Genomic DNA, 21565 nt, shown 5'->3' on the forward strand with positions numbered 1-21565 from the left:
TGTCTCCGGGAGCTCAGAACCTCGTGTAAAAACCAGACATGCTTGTTCAATTAACTAACAAAATGCAAGCGGCTGGGAGCTTTTCTAAGAAAGGTCACTTAAAATGTTGTTTTCTATATTTTAGTAATCCTTCCTGCCCTTGAAAATTTCAGATAGCAGAAGAAATAGAGAAAGAAACGACACATTTTCAAGTATCATCATAAAAAAAACACACTTTAAACTCCACCGGGAGGCATTTCTTCTTGAAGGTGGCCACCCCCTTCTCTTCCTCATGGGCAGACAGCTGAGAGGCTGTGCACTGAGCCCCGTGTCAGTCTTCACACCTTCACTGATCTCATATTTAAGGTTGTAAAATAATAGTACTAGCAAGAAATTGCTCACTCTAAGAATATTCAAATTTTAGCAGAGTTCTACTGGAGTAAATGAGAGCAATTCAATTCAGATTTTCAGGAGATGCTCATTTGGAATTTCTATAAAGTAATTCTGCACTGTGAGTGATCACTATTAAATTGGATTTCCTTTGTGGGTATGAACAGTCAAGAAACTGAAGTATCCAGCTTCATACTGATCAGTAAGTTTAGAGAGGGCCATGATCGCAATGAACTATATTCTTTGTTCAAGAAGTAATTTCATGTTAGATCCTATTCAACATAGGTTTCAATATCAAACTAAAATTCACCTCACTGATACTAAAATGAAATTTTATTCTCTTATACAGTTACCGTCAAGGTCTTAGTTCCTTTATTACAATAGCCAAGTATAAAATAAGGTATTTTATGTAAGTAAGAATAACACAAATAATCACAACAAGGTATTTTTAAAAAAACCTTGTTACTTGACAAAGTATAACTATGTATAAATCAGAATGTACATCTGCAACTTTTGGAACGCTGGTTTACAGAGGGTAAGAGTCCTGTCTTTTGGGGGTATTATCTAGTCTTTCCATGCCTCCAATCACAAATACATTCTGCAAATGATCAACAGAGATAAATGTTTCCTCCTTTTAGAATTACATTGTAATCCTATCTCCCAGTAAACGATTTCCTGGCAGGCTGAATTTGGTCACATCTATTCCATTTCTCATCCTCAGATTTATTTCTAGAACAATGATTAATCAAGCTCGCGTTAGCAGAGACGGCACGCCCACACCATCCTGTAACAAAGCAAGAGCCACCAATTAACGGTTAAATTCTCATGCATCGGTCAGTATTCCTGCTAATCGGTATTTCTTTTACGTACCTTTTTGCTAAAATTTCGGACTTCTCTGAATTTTCAATAGACAGGATGTAAAGGTTAATGAACCAGGTCAGTGAGTATTGGTACATGGGCTCGATGTTAGCGAGGTCAGCGATGGAGAAGAAGAGGATGGTGGAATGGACGGCGATGGGCCGGTAGCCCAGCCGTGTGCTGTCGATCTTCTTCTCCGTCTCCTCGGCTACTTCCTGCTTTTGAGAAATCTCATTAGCCAAAGCCTTGGAGGAAGATAATATCTTAATAGCGGTTTCATCTTCTAATATATTGCCTTCCGAAGATGAAAGAACTTCTAAAATCTTGTCTTCTATTTCTTTTAACTGCCTGGAATAAAACACAATTTTCTCAGAAGAAAAAGAAGTCATTTAAATTCACTTCACGCCCACATTCTTGTCTAGGAAACAAAGAGCTTGGAACCTAAACTTTGTGGTTTGTGCATCGCTTTGTGACAAACACCCGTAACGGTGATGTTGTATAATTAATTTCTTATCTTGCAGAATGTCAAAAAGACAGGACTTTCTGCTCCACTTCTCTTCCCGACGATCATTTACGTGGTAACGGGAGGGAGAGGGATGAGCCGATCTGCTCTGCCATCAAGTATCTCAGCCTCGAGTGAACTCAAAGCATCGCTCCATTTATTTTCCAAGATTTTTCATGACTTCTAGAGCTTCACCTTTTGTACCTGTGCTAGAGACAGTGTGAGCGGACAGCGGGATGCAGTGGGCTCGTTCAGAGAGAGAATGTCAGCTACATGATGAATACCCAAACTTTTGTGCTAAAACTCTGTTGAATACTTAAAAATTCATTGCCTTGACTTGTGTGGGGTAGGCCTTCCAGTTCTTCTAGTGCCCAAGAACTTGTATGTAAAAATATACTCTTACGCAGGTTTCTAAATTAACCTAGAGATATTGTAATGCCTTCTATTTTCCTCTTAATTCTCCCCATTCAATGCACCTACTAAATCTAACAAAACACAGCTTGAAAATGTACTGTAATCCATTCTAAGGGATCTTGAAATAAGAACAATGTTTTTTAGAGAGAACGCGTGCGTGTGAGTGGGACAGGGGGCAGTGGGGGAGGAGGGGAAAAGAGAGACTCTTAAGCTGACTCCGTGCTCAGCTCAACCTGAGATCATGACCTGAGCCAAAATCCAGGGTCCAGCACTTAACTAACTGAGACACACAGGCGCCCCAATAATTCTGTGTTTTATAAGGTTTGATACCTTTTGTTTTCGGCTCCTTGTAGTATCAAGGCTTGCTTTTCTTCTTCAAGGTCTGGCCTCTCTCGGGCCACCACAATTCCCAGCAGCTGATCTTGCATTCCCTCCGACGTGATCATGAAGTTGAGTAATGTTACCTGTAAATGGAAAAATAAACAAGAATTGCACCATCGTTTCTATCGAGAAAGCCTCTACTTTCAAAATTTTTAACCTTAAAATAGACTCTCTTTACTATAGTAGTATATGTGAAAAGTGGCAATTTGTAGAGATTATGATTAAAGATATAGGCAAGTTTGGCTGCTGGATTAAAAACCCACCAAAGTTTCTCACAGGCATAAATGTATATTTCAAAGGGTTTTGTTGGGTGATCAGTTTATTCCTATTACAAACTGATCCAATTTCTGACAATTGTTTAATCCCCAAATCCATTAGAATCAGGTTGGAAGCTATCTTCCGTACTGGCTGGATGGGCTAATTTATGTTACGGATCCCGGTGGTGATCAAAAGTAAAGGAAACCTTAACAAGTGAGATAGGAGGAAAAAGAACACTGCTATTACTCCTCATGAGCATATACGATATTTATAATGTGATAATCATATTACATGGTTTAAAATGTATGATATATAATGTAATATTACAATATGGCCCCTTAGATAATCACATTACAGTATGAACAGCCATTATTGTGAACTAGGAAATATACACTTATTGGTATCCATCGAGGTGAAATCTATCAACGTTTACTTTATACTCCTACTATATAAAGGCTCTTACAGGCTCTGTTTCCTACATCTTAAAATTTGTCCTCCCCTGGTTGTTTCCCATAAGTGGGAAGGTTGGCATGCTGAGGTCTTTCACATAGCAAATAAACGAATAATTCATTCTGTTTCTCCCACAAACCCTTCAGCTATGGAATGATACTCTCTTTGCGCCGTCACAACAGTACTGTTGAAAATCTTACGTATTTATATATGCTTTCTGTCTCCCCCTCCTTCCGTTCTTCAGTGCTCTACAATCCACTCTCACCCCAGCCTCCATACGCCCTTCATGCTCCCAGCAATAAACTGCAGAAACTCTTTGGTTCTGATCATCAGTGAACCTATAGGTCAACAAATGCTTACTTGACCTTGGCTTAATTCGAGACCCCCTACCCTGCACCCTGGCTCTTTTAAACGTATGTTTTACAATCTGCCTGCTCTCTGCCCTTGGGTCTTGAGCTCGGTTCTGTGTTTATGTCTCGAGCATCACCTTCTGTGCCTTCTTTCCCTGTGACTTTCATTTCTGCTATGGCTGATTTCTGGTGGAATCCATGCCCATCAGCTGTGAAGTGTCTGCCTGTATTTTGGCTCTGGCTGCTGAGTGGGAGACTCCACATTTCCCCACCTTTCCTAGTAAGAGAATTTGAGAATACTCCCTCCGCAAGAACAGGGTAATTCCATCTCTGTAAGAAAATGTCCTACCTGCGATCAGAAACTGTACAACAATTTCTTGCAGTACCTCTAGGAAGGTGACCCCCTCCTCTGCCCAAACTTGGCACCTTTTCCCTGGTGGTTTCCTCTTGGTTAAATTTGTCCCCCCTTCACTTGACCTGTGGTGGGCTTTGGATACCACTAGGGATAGATTATATGAGCGTAATCATACATTTAGATGGGAGAATAAGAAATTCTTAAAATCAAGCAATTAACAAAAACTCATGAAATGTTATTTTGTAATTCTCTACTGCTTTGTCATTTATTCATGGGAAAAAAATAAAGCGTTCAAGAGATTTTCCTCTTGACATGAGAAACCAAGGGCACAAATTATTGAGAGAAATGTATGTTTTATAACTTTCACTTCATTGTTTCAGACCCATGGAGGTGTTCATTCATATCCCATTAGTGCGGGATCTTTTAAGATCAAGACTTTGTAAATCTAAGCATTTGCTCACAAATGACAATAAACCATTTAAAGAAAATAATAACAAAGAAGCATTTTAAATTATACAACATATGATTTCATAATTTTATTTTCATTTAGATTCAAAAGGATTATAGCAGCACCGTATCATCCCTTGGGTACTTTTGAAAGCAAAGGTACATAAAAGGCCCTAAAAATAGGATTTAAAGGAAGTATTTTAATTTGTAAATAAAAGCAAGTAACTGCCTCACTATGTTTTCTAATCCCTGTTTAATCAATCCCAGCAATTAAAAATAATGAAGCAATAAGACACCCTAGGGATTGTAAGGGTTTCAATACTGAATCATAGATCAGTTTCCTCCCCACAGCAGTTTATGGCTTCTATAACTAGTTACCTGTGAACTAAGTATTGTTAGTCATTTGTGAGATTTTCATAGGTCTTACTGAAAAGTGAAAATGGTTTTCCATGTCATTTATTAAAAAAAAATGAACATAGTTTTGGGATTTTAACATTTTCTTTTATGTTTCATACTTTCTCACTTATATTTAAAAGTTAAATAATAATGTTAATCATTAACACTCATATAACACTATGTGCTGGGACTTATTCTAAGCCCTTACATAAATTAATTAATTTAGTCTTCATACCACTTTATGAGCTGAATATTTATTATTCCCATTTTCTAGACAGAGAAGGAGGGACAGAGAGGGACAGAGAGATTAGATCATTTGCTAATGTCACACAGCTGGCAAATGATAAAGCTAGGTTTTGAGCCAAGGTAGTCAGGTTCAAATGGCTTCAGAATCCATGTTTAAATTACTACTAGATACTACCTCTCCTGAAAGATAATACACCATTTTTAGGTGTTTAGATAACACTTATTTTAATTAGTTAAAAATAGTGGCCAAGATTTTCCATATTTTAACATTGTATTTTAAAAACTAACCTCAAGGGTTACCCCACTTTCCCTCAGTCTTCTTGGCTTCTCTGAATGTCCAGTCTAAAGTATGTCCCCAATTTAGAGCTCCTGTGTTTTCTTAGTCATAAATACAGTCACTTAACATACATATTATTTATAGTGTAAACCTCTTAAGAGCAGTTGCCATGTTAATTCATCTTGGAGGGAATGAATTATGTCATCTTTGTGCTTCTTCTGCCTCTGTAGACAGAGGCCCACATCAATTTAAATATTCCTTAAAAAGGACAGTTTTTGAACTCTCTGGTTAAATCTTGTCTCCATATGTAACTTTCAAAATCTGAATCAATATTTCTTAATGACCTCTCCTGCTAGTTTCCATAAATGAAAGTTACCCCTCCCTCCCACACTCATTCCACAAACATTGACTAAGTGCCAACCTTACTGAATGCCAAGATTTGGGAATAAAATATGGAACGACCTCCAGGAGCTCAGTCGCAGATCAATGTCTCAAGTAATTTTAGTCATTGGCTAAAACTTTAAACTAGCTTTCTTGAAAGGAACTCCTAGTATTTTCAAGAACCACTGATGAAAATCAATTCTTTTAAGTAATTATATAAAGTTAGATAACAGCATCCTTATTCTAAGAAAGAAGAATGGATTTTTAAAAATTTCAATGCCAAGAATTAGCATATTATCATTTATTACAAAGGGGGTACATATATATCATCTATTCTTAACAATGAAATTCTAAGAGTAATATCAGTTATAGGAATTAGATTCTCAGAGTGTTTTTTTTTTCACTTCATACTGAAGTTACTCACATGCGCACACAAAATAAACATTGGAATTATTACAGCAATTTCAGGAAATGCCAAACAAGGACAAAATCTCTTTTTCTTAGGAAACCCGTCCTTCTTATGCCTTAGGAGGAAAATACAGTCATTGATTGTAAAATTCAAAAGAGAAACATTCACTTTAGATACTGGCCTTTACTGATGTTTCAGGAAGATAATGAGGATTTCTCAGCTTCGTAGTAATATAGAAGCGGAAATCCGGTGCATATTCAACGGTGGAATCCCCAAGTCGGATACATGTACTCCCACCCTGCTTAAAGGTCTGTTTCAGTAGAAGAGGTTCCAGAATAGGATCTAGTTCTTCTCCGACATTTTCTAGCAACACTGGAGTGGAATCAGAAAAAGATGCCATGTTATTTTAAATATTGACTGTGAACATGCAACCCCCCAAATTCTTTCAGCCCCTAGATTACTATTAACCCTAGTTACCTATAAATTTATTTTTGTCTTCTGAGTGTAAGGAAACAATGTCATAAAAAAATAATCGGGTGCCCGCGGGATGGGCTGAACTGGTGGGTCTATCTGGTCCTTTTGCATCATCTTCCACACCTCTTGGCTATGGTCCTACTCAGGGCTCCCCACCTGGTCTCCCATTCACTGTGTGCCCCAGTACGGCGGCGGAGAGGTATATCCATCTGACACACCAGACAATAAACATTTCAAGTTGTAGCTATTTAAATGGTTATTGATTTTTAATTAAGAAAGTAACTCGAGCTTATTGTAGAACATGAGGAAATGTGGGTAAGAATAAAAGTGTTAAATAAGGAGGCCATTAGGCTGAGTTGGCTTTAATGCTATGGTGACCTAGGGAAGCAAACCGGAATCTAAGCTTATTGAGGTCTCAAGGTCACAAAGTCAAAATAAAAATCCTAAGGATAACAATCAAAAATAAAAATAAAAATCCTAAGGATAACCAAGTACAAACAGCCAACGAGGTTTTAAGCTATTGCCAGCCAAATAATTTCCTTTCTTTTCTCCCTACTTCCCTCAGCTCTGGTCAGTGGAGCAATCTAACCACATCCAAACTGGCAATGCCCAATTCCAACCAATTTTTGCTCAAATAAGCTCTTAGAATGTTTAGTGTGGCTCAGCTTATCTTTTAAATATTTTACATAATTGACTCATACTCATATATGGTTGGATAGACAAAGGACACAAAACTATGATAATTTTTGTTGAATACATTTTTTTGAATTTTTTGAATTATTTGAATAAATTTATTTGAATCAATTTTCTCTTAAGTATTTTATTAATCTTTTTCTATGCACAATCAAGACTAAACAATATATCTAATTTCACACCCTAATTATTTTGTTTGACATTATACCATAAATATACCAGTTAAAATTAATAAACATGCTTTTAATTACTGTATAATAGTCTCAATATTAATTTTATCTAATACTTTAAGTCAATTCTCTACTATTAGATATTTTAATTGTTGTCTGTTCTCAATATTATAAATAGCGCTGTGTACAAAAACTTTGTGCTTAAAAATATTTTCTTATGACAGCATTCTAGAAAGAGAATCCTTGGATGAATCCTTGGATGAAAGAACAGTGACATCGTTAAGGCTTATGATACATTTGCCAAATTAGTCTTACATGTTGGAGTTTGGGGGTGCTATTGCAGCCAACCTTGAATAATGGTGTTTTATACAAGTCCTTTGAGAGCCTAGATGTGCAATCTTGCTGGGAAAGGGGAGCTTAGAGTATCTGGATGGCGGGTATTTTGAACTTCTATTGCCATTAAAGTACAGACATACTCTGCTCCTTCCCAGAGGTTACACCTGGCTAAATGAATTCCTAAAATTGTCCTGTCAATTTCCTTCACTGCTGAGATCTTAATTAACCAAAGCAGGCATCTCAGATGATTTTAAAATTCATTTTCATTTTCTGCTTGAATAAAATGATTATTTTTCATAGTTAAATAATATGAGTGCATTATAATGGATTAAATACATTAATCTATTATTTAGATTGCTTCCATTTTTTCTGTTGTTAATAATGCTACAGTGAACATCTTTTTGAAAAAACCCTTGTGTTCATCTCTGATTACTTAATCAAGCTGGAGTCCTAGAAGTGCAATTAATTTAAAGGCTATTTATATTGCCAAATTGCTTTCCTGAATGGCTGTAGAACTTTCAGAGTTGCAATGAGCACTCTTTTTTGCCCCTTTTCAACCTGTTTTTATATAATATTGTATTTATAAATGCCAGGCACCATGATGACATTTTATTTTCTCACCCTCAAATGTTTTAAATAACATGGAATACTGTTACCCCATTTTTACATGTGGGGAAACTGGGACAAGGCAACGGAGCTAAAATTTCCAGTTAAATCAACTGGTAAATGACAAAGCAAACACTTGAACTGAGCAGGGTGGCTACTACCACGGCTTCCTTAACCACCACGTGAGACGGACAGCATTAAATACTATACTCATGACTCGTAAAACTTGAAAGGTAAAAAATAGTTAAAGTTTGTATTCAAGGCTTGATGTTTTGGATGCTCTTTGTCGAATTCTATTTCCCCCCCTCTGGATATTATCTATTAGTACACTGGCCCATTCTCCTATTGTGTATGTTCTTTACAATTCGGTACAGCTCCAAGTGATAACAAACCCACAATGACTGTGACATGAGAAAGAAGGACTTTATAGCTCATGTAAAGGGAGCCCGAGGGAATCTGTCCAGGGTGAGAAGGACAGTGTGTGAAACAGAAAAGGAAAAACATCCTTAAGGAAGATTTCCTGAGGATCACAAATGGCACTTCCACTCACACCCTGACGGCCAGACCATAGTCCCACGATCATATGCAATCACAACGGAAGCTGGGGAGTTTCTTTAACTGCGGACTCAATGTTGCCCACGGAAATACAGGGAAACCAAGAGGTATTGGGGAACAAGTATCGTTCATTGTCATAAAGTGCTAGTTTTTAAAACTTTATTCGTATCTTTTAACATTGTTGTAACAAATAGCTCCCATTTCCTGGTTGTTTTCAAACAACCAGGTTTGTTTACACTTTTTTTTTTTTTTTTTTTACATTTTTTTCTTACTTGTAGAAATTTTCAAACCTTGGTCAGGGGCGCCTGGATGGCTCGGTCAGTGGAGCACCAGACCAGCTCAGGTCATGACCTGAAGGTTGTGAGCTTGAGTCCTGCATCAGGCTCTGTGCTCAGCACTGAGTAGGCTTGGGGTTTGCGATTCTTTCCCTCTTCCTCTGCCTCCCTGACACCTGTCCACTCATGCTCTCTCTTTAACATAAATAATAAAATCTTTTAAAAAGTTTTTCAAGCTTCGTTCAAAAGCAAAAAGAACAGTATGCTGAACTTGATATACAAATCTTCCTGCTTTGACCCTTGTAAATTTAGCCAAACTTCTTTCATTTCTTCCTCATCTCAAATGCTAGATATCATAAAACTTCACTTTCAGGTATTTGACTAAGTACTTCTGAAAGGTAAAGACTTTTTTGAAAGATTTTATTTATTTATTTGAGACAGAGAGCATGAGAGAGAGAGAGAGCATGAGAGGGGGAAGGTCAGAGGGAGAAGCAGACTCTCTGCTGAGCCAGGAGCCTGACGCAGACTCAATGCCAGGACTCTGGGATCACGACCTGAGCCAAAGGCAGTCACTTAACCAACTGAGCCACTTAGGCACACAGGTAAAGACTCTTTTAAAAAAATTTTCGCAGCCAGGGCACCTGGGTGGCTCAGTCAGTTGAGCATCCAACTCATGATTTCTGCTCAGGTCATGATCTCAGGGTTGTGAGACTGAGCCCCACGCGGGGCTCCGTGATCAGAGGGGGAGTCTGTTTGAGATTCTCTCCCTCTCCCTTTGCCCCTACCTTCCCCTGCTCTCTTTCTCTCTGTCTCTAAAATAAATGAGTAAATCTTTTAAAAATTGCCATAGCTTAAAAAATATAATTCAAAATTCTAAAAAAATCTTTAAATATATATATATAATTCAAAATTCAAAATCTTATCAAATATATGGCAAGGAATAGATTTCCACATTGTTTTAAAATATTTTATTTCAATTTTTAAAAATTTTTAATTTATATTTTAATAGGCTCCACATCCAACATGGAGTGCGAACTCACAACCCCGAGATCAAGGGTCATGTTCTACCAACTGAGCTAGCCAGGTGCCCCAACTTAAAATATTTTGATTGCAGTTTGATTGCTTAAATTGGGATATAAATTCCATAAATTCTAATTGCCTAATAGTCTCTTAAGTTTGATATTTTTTGGCTTAGCTTATAAATTTTTAGAGTCAAATATATGAATTTTTTTTATCAAGTGTGTATTTTCTTAGAAAGTTTCTTCTCAAAGACAAGTTAGTTATTCCCCTATGTTCTTTTAGCATTTATGTCTTCTATTTTTGCCTTTCATATTTAATTCTTCAATTCATCTAGAACATATTTTGGTCTGAGGTAAGACCACAAAACCACTTCTTCAACACCCTTTGCTGAATAACCTATCATTTTTCCATTGGTTCATAACATTTACTTGATAATGTGTTAAAGGCTTACATGTATTAAAATTTATTCCAGAACTTATTTGTTAATTGAAAACTCACTCTTCTTCTGAATTTTTATTGGCTTTTTCATTTATTTTTTCTAGGTTAACTTTGGCATTATTTCTAAAATATGTATTTCTGAAAGAGTGACATGTTTATAACATTTAATTTTCTTATCAGACCAAATGAGATGTCCTACTCAAATTGTGCTTTTCTGTGAAGTTTTGTCATTTTTTTTACTATACATTGTTAAAGTCATGCTAAGTTTTTGCTTTGTTTCACTTCCTATTCACTGGTTGGCTAGAATTACTACACACTCAACTTTTTCTCAGTTATTTTTAAATCTTGTTTTTGGAATATATCTACTCCATTAAATTCTTTTATTGTAATAGATTTTTATCTCAGTTATTTTTAAATCTTGTTTTTGGAATATATCTACTCCATTAAATTCTTTTATTGTAATAGATTTTTTAATGTTAAGTGACAACAGTGATACTAGGTACCGGATTCTCATTTTTATTTTTACATGATCAGATTTTTAAAGTCTATTAATTTTCTAGAATAAGATATGAACTGGAAATCCTGTTTATGAAGTGTTACAACATTTAAACTTTCCTTAATTGCCTCAACTTTTATTAAAAGAAATTTTTGGATTAAAATCTCATCTTTAAATTATTTCTCCCTAAAAATATACAATTTCAGCTCCTACACCAACATGTTTCCTATTTTGAAAGAATTAAGAGTGTCTAAATTTATATGTATGGGTCTCTTTAAAGATAAAATACATATTATAAAACTTAAATATCACAAACTTGATTCTTTTCCCAAAAAGTGAAAATGTATTCCTAACAGAATCAAGTCTTATGCCTGTTTTCTGTAGCATCCTGATTTCAAAGAAATCTATTCTCAGAATTCAATATTTACTACATTATGAGCCTCAGTAAGAAATCAAAAATATTCTCAACTTAAAAAAACAGGAAAAAGAACAAAAATCTATAGGCACACAAATGACCCCAGAATGTTATCCTTAATTTAACTATTTTATTTTGACTCCTCTAAATTTTAACTAGATCAAAATATGTTTCATGTTAAAATACAGGAGGAAAAATTAATAAGACGGGCTTTTCTTCATTTTTCTATCATCAAAGTTAACCATATACCGATTTCTGTAAAAACCCTTCCTCGTTTCCTAATGTCAGCTCATCCTGTATTTGCAAACCTAGTGGGGAACCAAGACTGGGGACCAAACACATGCTGTTAACGTCTTTTGAGTAAGGCAGAGCATCTCACTAAACATAGTTATCCTTCCTAAAAAAAATATAAAGGAGACCCAAGTATTCCTTTCATATATAATTTTCCCTTACGACAGCAACTGATACCAGGCTTTTATAAAATGATGAATTATCTGCATTATTCTATGTTAGACTTCAAATTTTTAAGAAAAAATCCTCTGTGTATTTCTGTACAACAACATAGCATTTTGTACCCATTTTGAACCACCTACTGGGGACTCTCAAAGAGCTTGGAGGTGAGAAGCAAACAGTTACATACATAATCATAAAGGCAATAGTAGAAATTTGTAAAAACTTCACTATTGGCATTTCCTGGAGAGGTAGAGATGTCACAGGAAGAGAGCCGTTTGAGCTGTGTCTTAAAGGCTGCCCTTAAACGAATTCACCAAGTGGATGGAAGAACGCAGAAAGCCAAGAGATGGGAAGCGATGCCAGGTCATAAGAACTCCCTGCTCCTGTGCACCGTATCCACCGTATCCACCGTATCCACCGTGTTACGACTCTCAACGACGTGTAACCATGGTCTCCCTCTTGAAACCAATAAGCTCCAAAACAGCAGAGACCAAGTCTGTCTTGCTCATGTTAAGTTTCCAGTGGCATGTGGTAGTTGCACAACAAATATTTGTTAGGTGAGTGCAAGAACAAGCAAGTGAGCGAAGGAGAGAAAAATTAAACCAGAAATAGTTTTGCACGTTAGACTCAAGGGGGAAAAGAAAGCGAAGGGCTAGGAGATAAAGGAAAGGCAAGCTCAGGTAGGACAGATGTTCTTAAAGCAAAGATTGTTTTTTTCATAGAGTGAATGAGAAGTTATTCAGAGATTTTCTATGCCAGTTGATGTCTTTTTAAAATGTCTTATTTTTCCAGCTTTACTGGGGAGTACAAATAAATGGATTCATCAGCAATATTAATATGATCAATATTCTATGCACACCTGATTCACTGATGTAGCTAATATAAATGTATCTCTATTTTCTAGAACACAGCTTTCAAACATTTTTTGCAAGCAGGAGGATACTTTTTTTCCCCAAAGAGGATATTATCTGAAAATTGAATAGAGACGAAGAAGAGGGAGGCTGCTCTGGCTGAAGCAGGGGCAGGTGGACGAAGGAGCGGAAAACTTTAGCCTTCGCCGCCCAGGCTACCAGCAAGGGAGGATGCATCAAAAGCCAGTGTTCCTGAATTGGCCAATGTCTACAGTAATTTTTAAAAGGAAGTCTTTAACTGCCTATGTTTAAAAACTGTAACAGTAACCAATTCTTTTACTTGAAGTTCCGATACAAAAATAGTTACAAAGTCTGCCATCTGTTACTCTTTCTATAATAGTTTTAAAATGTTCACTTTTCTCTGATGACTAATGTTAGAAGGTATTGTAAATAATTACTATCCATTTTTAAAGTCGTTCATCCCCAAAAGTAGGTTAAGCAACTGCGAGTGGTCCAGTAGACATTGGGCAAAGGGGGGGTCTTGGGGACTAGTTTCAGCCCTGCCCTTTACTGGGGACGCAATCTTGGTTAAGCCAAGTGACTAACATTCTAGAGCACCTCACTTACTTTGTTGATTGAATGAAGTGATTGGAATTACTATTGGATTTCGTATTTTTATGGGCACAACTCCAAGTAAGAAATATATTTTAAATTTTGATTAGGCACATACATACATATGCACATAAAACTCCCAAAAATTTAATGAACTAATGCTTACATTGACTCCATGCTAGGCAGCCTATAATATTTTATTCTTCTCTACTGTATTTCTTTGAAAAATGCTGGTCTTGACCCACTAAAAGTTGACCTTCTCTCCCACAGTTTGGAAACCTCTATACTGATTGTCTCCATGGCCCTTTCTTCCCTTAAATTATGGAACACTAACAGCAAGATCCATGACTGAGACTGTAGAATCCTAGAACATTAAGCACATGGAAGATGCTATTTTTTAGCATATCAAGGAAATTTGACTAAATGAAATCAAGTAATTTTAATTACAGTATTTAAGGTGCCAATTCTTTCAAGATATCTTCCCTATTTCTCTGAGTTCTCGTAAATATCTGTGCCTTTTTTGTTATGCTAATTTAATTAAATATAATGTAATATAACTAAAAGAGACTATGCGCATACCCCATAGTAAATCTCCAACTAAGAAACAGCATACATTGAATTTATCAGACACTACCAGAAGTACCCAAACCACAGGAACTCATTTCCTCCCCACTATCTGGTCAAAGTACTGATGGGGAAACTGAGTCTCAGATCACTGAACTAAACGAAGAGTAACAGAGGCAGGTACTCTAATTCCAGAGCTAGCGTACCTACCTGTAAGAGCACAGCGGTTCTAACAAGGGTCAGTGACATATGACCACTTTCTATGTTGTGGTTACCGTTAGTTACACTATGATACTGTGCACATTGTCTATCCATCCCACACATGCTGTCCGATACATTAAGCAAGAAGGATATTTGAGAGCAGAGCTGTTTGCCTTCCTTGTGACACCTCTGTCCCTATACTCCCAACACCGGTTGGAGGAATGAAATATCTTTGCATGTGTGTCTCCCCGTCCATGTACACAAACACAGACTTTGTAGGTAGATTTAGTTTTTTCATCCCATGTGAATCCTAACAAACCTAAAATTTATAGTATTTTAAAGATTAGCCCATTATTAATATGCAAAAATAAAATGTCTGTAGGACTACCTCCCTGATACGTTTGTTATCATTCTTCCAAGCAGGATTAGCTCTAATGGCAACTGGGATTTACTCAACTCACCCTAAGGATAAATACGTTGTCGTTTCATAATGTCCGCATGTATTTATTTGGTCAAGTAAATAGCCAGAATTTGACAGATAACATAGATTTAAAATGTGACAACCCCAATTTACTCAAAGCATAAATATTTTAACAAATGTGACATGTGCATGGGGCTTTACTGAAAAAGTCTGTCAAGTTTCTAATCTCTCCATTGTGGCAGATGAGAGCCATGGGAAATGTGTATTCACTCCTCTGCCACTTTGGTAGGACAATTGAAGGAAGAATAAACACACAAATGGACTAATGTCGTGTTAAAATACCTCTGGCATATCAAGTGGTCCTTTTAATTGCAGTAGTGGAGTTATAGCAAGCACTAAGAATGGCAAAGCACAGACAAAAATGAAAACAATTACATTAGAGGATGCATTGCAAATGAATCTTGGGACAAAGAAAATAGCCTAACCCGAGAGAACAAAAATTCTCAAGTTCCTGAATAATTATCAATAAGTAATGAAAGACATAACAAAGTCATTATTTATTGAAGATGAATCTGACACAAATATCTTTTTAAAAAAGAAAAAAACCTACATCCTTTTGGGTTAATTGTGCCCTCTCCAGGCATTTCCTAACACACACTTATTTTTCACATACTTACCAGGGGTACCAAACTGGATGCAATTTTCCAGAGTCCTGACGTAGTCAGGATCATTTAATTTAACCACGTGAAGACTATTGGTTTTTTCCATGTTTTTGATCCATTTGTTAGCCTGACCTTGAGGATCTATCATCAGCGGCCACCTTCTTGCATTCCTGGAAGACGGAAGAAAGACAGTGCTGACCAAGTTATGATTTGTCTCCAGGCTACTTAGCCAGGCACACATCATTTTCTCATAGTTTATGCTTTACAGTAATATTTTACTTTTTAACTAATTATGAGAAACTGTGACCTTATAGCAGAGACATTTAGATTGGGCAGGCTATTAAAATGACATCTCTAAAAAATTCACCTGGCAAACACAAGGTTTTTTTAACTCCATTTGGAAAATTATCATTCTCTAAAGGTTAAATTACATTTTTGGAAAAAAAACAAAAAAAACAAAAAACAAAACTTGCCACACTTGCCAGTTAATGAAATTAATTAACCATCACGAATATTGTAAATCAGGAAACTCTAGCTCTTCACCAGGCCCCGCCCTTCATTAATTACTCCTGTGACCCTGAACAAGTCACCTCCATTTCCTGGCTTCGATCTGCTATCATTTGCACAGGAGGGAAAGGAGAAAGAACTGAGACATCATTCCTCTCTTTGAAATCTCGACCATTAAAGATATAATGGTTCTTTAAAAAAAAGGTGAGGAGCCAGATTTTAATCCTCTAACCTTCCTGGGTCCTAAAGTTTTAACACAACTGTTGATCTGGGACTTGTTTCAAACACTTGTATATTTCACGTCATATTTGTAGCTCACTACATATTTGTGAGCTTCCTACAGACAGAAATATGTTCTCTCAAAGTCAGTTTTTGCACTCTGGGTGAGCTCATTCTTCCTGCTCTATTCTCACCGCCCCCTTTTATGATAAGAATAAGAACAGTAAACCCTGAGGCAGCCAGGTTCTCTTCCAGAGTGTTGTGGGGTCAAACAGAGTTAACCAAGATCTGCCATGGCCAAATGGTATCCAACCATCTCCTCTCTGCCCTGTGTGAAATGGAATCAGCATTAAGATTACTGTTCTTTCTCTGGGAAGTTTTAGTAAACTTTACAAGCCATAATTCTGGCCACATTCCTACAGATACTGTCATACTCTTCAAAAGTGAGCACAGAAAAAGCACACGGATTGTTAGAAGAGTGAAAGGAGAAAATAGAAGGTGATCGGGGCAAAAATAAAACAAAACAATGTGGGGCTAAAAATTTATTTATTTATTTGATTTCATCTCATTATAGTATGAATTTAGAATTTTATTGGGTAATCTGTCCCAAATAGAAATAATCATGCCTTTAGCATTTAAGTTATAACCTGGCATAAAACATGTACCTTTATTAGAAAGAAGATAGTCTAGTCCTCCAGTATTAGCATTATACGATATAACAGTCAGCTTGAAAGTCAGCTTGATTCCCTCTTATTTCCATTGCTTCTACAATTTTTAACCACAATACCCATGTTCACACTGTTCCTCTGTACAAAATGCACTTCTTCCTCATCCTTTCATGTTCAAGTCCTACTCACGTTTCAAGGTCAGCTCAAATGGTTTGCAATACAGAAAGTACCACAGACTGTCTTAACAAAATTTTTTCCCCACAGTTCCAGAAGCTGGAAGCCCAAGATCCAGGTGCCGGCGGGTTTGGTTTCTCTAGAGGCCTTTCTTCCTGTCTTGCAGAAAACACAGCTCTCTTGCTGCATCCTCACATGGGCCCTCCCCCTGTGCAGGCATTCCTGGTGTCTCTGATTAAAAGGACACCAGTCCTATTGAATTAGGGATCCACCCTTATGACCTCACGTATCCTTAATTACCTCCTTAAATGCCCTGCCTCCAAACAGTCACATGGCGGGTAATATAGTCAACCTAGGAATGAGCGGTGGGCAATTCAGTCCATACCATAATGTTAATTGTATTTAGTAAGAAATGAGACCAAAAGAGTAGTGTAATATCTTAAGTGTAATCAACTAATAAAAAGAGAACCATATCCATAAGGGAGTGAGAAGGAAAATTAGAAAGAAATAAAACTTATAAATATGGAAGTTTCATTCTGTCACATTTTAGAAGTATTTTTAAGTTGGGCGGATTATGGTGTTAGCATTTATGCTTCCCTAAAGAAACTGAATGACTCACTCTTCCTTCTGTTGCTTCCACAATTTTTAACCACAATACCCATATTGACGCTGTTCCTTTGTCCAAAATACACTTCTCATTCTTGCACATTCAAGTCCTACCCATGTTTCAGGGTCAGCTTCAATGTTATGCAATACACAAAGCCCATCTCGTTCTTTCTCTCTAACCTCTTTAGCGGTTCATCTGTATTACATTTGTGATACTCTGATACAATGCTCATATTCTATCATGGCAATTTTATAATTTGCTAATGGTATCACTCATCTAAATTGGTTATTCTTTGAGGGAAAGGTCCACAGTGATTCTTCTTTATCCTTTTTCCCTAGATCAAGTAAGTGTGATAATCCTCTGGAAGATAAACAATAAAAAGCATCTGGCAAACACACAGGTTAATGGATTCTAAAAACAGGGATTTTCCAAGCAGTCACCCTTGCATGGGGAATACCAGGCCAAAGTACCACCTCAAATTTGGAGGAAAGAATTCTGGTGCAGACCAACCTGGTCAAAGTCTGTCATAGCTGTTCTCTTCCACTGATTATAATGAAAAGTTCTGGGAAAAATACCAAATTTTACTCACAGATTCTAAAAAGCAAATAGTAAACAGTGAATGGGAAGAAGGTTAAAACTTGAGCAATCGGGGCGCCTGCGTGGCTCCATGGGTTGGGGCCTCTGCCTTCGGCTCAGGTCATGATTCCAGGGTCCTGGGATCGAGTCCCGCCTCGGGCTCTCTGCTTGGCAGGGAGCCTGCTTCCCCCACTCTCTGCCTGCCTCTCTGCCTGCCTCTCTGCAGTGATCTCTCTCTGTGAAATGAATAAATGAAATCTTAAAACAAACAAATAAATAAACAAAAAAAAAAAAACCCCAAACTTGAGCAATGACCAGTAAGGGGGTAGTCAGTTTCTTGTGTGTTTGTCATCATTGTTTTTTTCTTTCCCTTTCTATCTTCTGGCTTTGGTCAAAGAACAGGCCTAATGGGGGTTCTGGGCAGCAGGTACAGGTAGCAAAAATTCAAACTGGAGGAAAGAAAACGATCATGTGTGAGCCAGAGAGTGGGGAGTGGGGCAGGGGAATCTCTTTTTTTCTTTTGCCCATGTGTCCAGGTCCACCCCAGCAGCAGAACTGTAACCCCACGAAGCAGCATGAAGAAGCCTGTGTAGCGCAGGCAATTACTACCTCGGGAGACCAGTCTCTCTGGGTAACAGGGCTGGGCAAAGGGCCCTGTGCCACGCCTGGTATATGAGGCTGTCCTGGTCTGCTCAGGCTGTTACAACAAATGACCAAAGACTGCGTTGCTTAAATAACAGTCATTTTTCACAGTTCTGGAGGCTGAGAGGCCCGGGAATCAAGGTCCTAACAGATCCAGTGGCTGCCGAGGGCCCCCTTCTGGCTTGTACATGGAGCCTTCTTGCTGCCTCCTCACATGGCAAAGAGCAGAGCGATCATCCCTCTGTGTCTCCTAAGGGCATTAATCCCACTCAAGACTCCACCCTCATGTCCCTAATAACCTCCCAAGGCTGCACCTCCAAATGCCATCACTATGGTGACTTAGGCCTCAACATATCAATCTGGTAGACACCAAGATTAAGTCCAAAGCACAGGGAACGCCAGTATTTTCCTTTTTCCCTCTTGCCACTCTGCCCCAAGTATGGACAGATGTTGTGTGAAAGAGCAGGATGCTGAAATTCTGAGGAAATGTCATTATATTTGACAGAAGAATACAGAGAAATGGGTCCCTGGGATATGGAAAGTAAGGGAGAAATTCTGGAGGAGACAGACCCAAAGAAAGGATCCCCTAATTCAGACACAAGTTCTGAGTTCAGGACCAAACACATCTGGAGAAGCATAGCAGACACTTCGGGCTACAATATAAACCCAAGTCCCAGACTAACTCTTGAGCAATGCATGCAGAGAAGTGTATCTAGACAGCATAGCAAAGGCTTTTAATTATGACCTGACACTGGAAACATCATCCCCAGAAGGAAAGCAACTGAACTTAACCAAGTCGATTGACTACTAAAACAAAAATCAGTTTTATCCAGGAGATTTTAATAGGAACCAGAATTTCATTTTCAAAAGGTCCAGGACAATCCAAAATTACACGACATACAGAGAGCCAGAATATGACGGATTCTCCAAGAAAAAGCAAAATTCTGGAATTACCAGAAAAAAACTTGAAAGCAGTTATTATAAACAACCTCCACAAGGTAAAGGTGAACATTAAAAAATATATATATAAATGGATGGGGTGCCTGGGTGGCTCAGTTGGTTAGGCACCAGACCCTTGATTTCTTTCTTTCTTTCTTTCTTTCTTTCTTTTTTTTTTTTTTTTTAAGATTTTATTTATTTATTTGACAGACAGAGATCACAGAAAAGGCAGAGAGACAGGCAGAGAGAGAGAGAGAGGAGGAAGCAGGCTCCCTGCTGAGCAGAGAGCCTGATGCGGGGCTCGATCCCAGAATTCTGGGATCACGACCTGAGCTGAAGGCAGCGGCTTTAACCCACTGAGCCACCCAGGTGCCCCCAGACTCTTGATTTCTGCTCAGGACATGATCCTCTCAGGACATGGGCTGCAAGACTAAGTTCCATGGCAGGCTCCGGGCTGAGTGGGGAGCACACTTGAGATTCTTTCACCTTCTCTCTCTGCCTCTCCCCCAGATTGAGGGTTTTCTCTAAATAAATAAAATCTTTAAAAATAAATAAATAAATGGAAAGACAGGTGTGTTCAGCAGAGAAACGGAAAATAAAATAAAATAAAATAACAAGAACCAAAAAAGGAAATTTAAGAACTGGAAAATACCTGAAATAAGAATTCCATCATAAGGATTCAATAGCAGAAAGAAGATGACAGGAAAGTCACGGATCTAAGACAGATGCATACAAATAATCCAAACTTAACACTTAAAGAGAGAGAGAAAAGCCAGTTAAAACAAATAGAGCCTCCAAGACCTGTGAGAAAATACTAAGAGGCTTAATATTCATGTGATGGGGTCCCAGGAGAGAAGAAAAAGATTAATACAGAAAATATTTGAAAAAATAATGACTAAAACTTTCTCAGGTTCCATAAAACACACAGATTTACAATTTCACAAAGCTGAACAATCCTCAAAAAAGGAGAAACTTAGACGCAAAAACAAAAATAAAACACACAAAAATGCACACACACCCAGATACACTGTAATCAAACTGCTAAAAACCGAAGATTTGAAAGAATATTTTTGAAAGTTTCCAGAGAAAAGTGTTATATTACAGGTAGAGGATAATTATTCAAATGACTGCAGATTTCACCTCAGAAATCATACAGCCAGAGCACACTAGAATATTCTCAGTAGAATGAAAAAAAAAAACTGTCAACACAGAACTCTATAACCACTAAAAATATCCCTCAAGAATAAAGGCAAAATAAAAATATTCTCAAGATCAAGGAAACTAAGAGAATTCTTTGCCAGCAGATTTACTCTAAAAAATTCTAAAGTTTTTCACTCTGAAGAGGAACGATACCACAATAAATTTTAGAAAGAAAAAAAAGAACAATGAAATGGCAACTATAATAGACTATTTTTCTCCTCTTAATTTTTAAAAAATATGTATAAATATTAAGACAAAAAACATTAAGTTGGGGGGAGCTTCAAAGCACACAGACATAATACATATGACTACTGCAACATAATCAGGGGAGGGTAAAGGAGACCTACATGGTTGCAAGCCTTCTACATTTTAATTGAAGTGGTAAAATATTATCTCTAAGTAGACAGAAAAGTTTGTATTAAAAAAATAATGCAATGCATTATAGTGAGAATGGAATGTTAAGGATTGTGGATTATTCAAATAATGCAATAGAATGAGAAACAGAGCAACAAAAATCAGAGGTAAAAACAGAAAAAGAAAAATAATAAAATGGTAGATCTAAATTCAATTATACCAACCACATGAAGTATAAAGTTGTCTAAACATACTAATTAATGGAGAGATTATCAGAAAAAATATACGCTCTTACTGTACGCTGTCTACAAGATACAGATACTCACTTTAAGATTTTTATTTAT

The 21565-nt window shown here is 37.2% G+C and overlaps 1 protein-coding gene across 1 annotated transcript in view; it reads right to left on the reverse strand.

Annotated features, from left to right (window-relative positions):
* DNAH7 (dynein axonemal heavy chain 7) overlaps positions 1-21565 on the reverse strand; it is a 251111-nt gene that overhangs the window by 55893 nt on the left and 173653 nt on the right. The window contains exons 48-51 of the mRNA XM_044241200.1: positions 15351-15505; positions 6275-6465; positions 2474-2607; positions 1240-1575 (exon numbers count right to left, since the gene is read on the reverse strand). Coding sequence (XP_044097135.1) covers positions 1240-1575; positions 2474-2607; positions 6275-6465; positions 15351-15505 — 816 coding nt within the window. The remainder of the gene's footprint in view (positions 1-1239; positions 1576-2473; positions 2608-6274; positions 6466-15350; positions 15506-21565) is intronic.

Source organism: Neovison vison, chromosome 3, assembly GCF_020171115.1.
Source record: "Neovison vison isolate M4711 chromosome 3, ASM_NN_V1, whole genome shotgun sequence".
Taxonomy (NCBI): Eukaryota; Metazoa; Chordata; class Mammalia; order Carnivora; family Mustelidae; genus Neogale; species Neogale vison.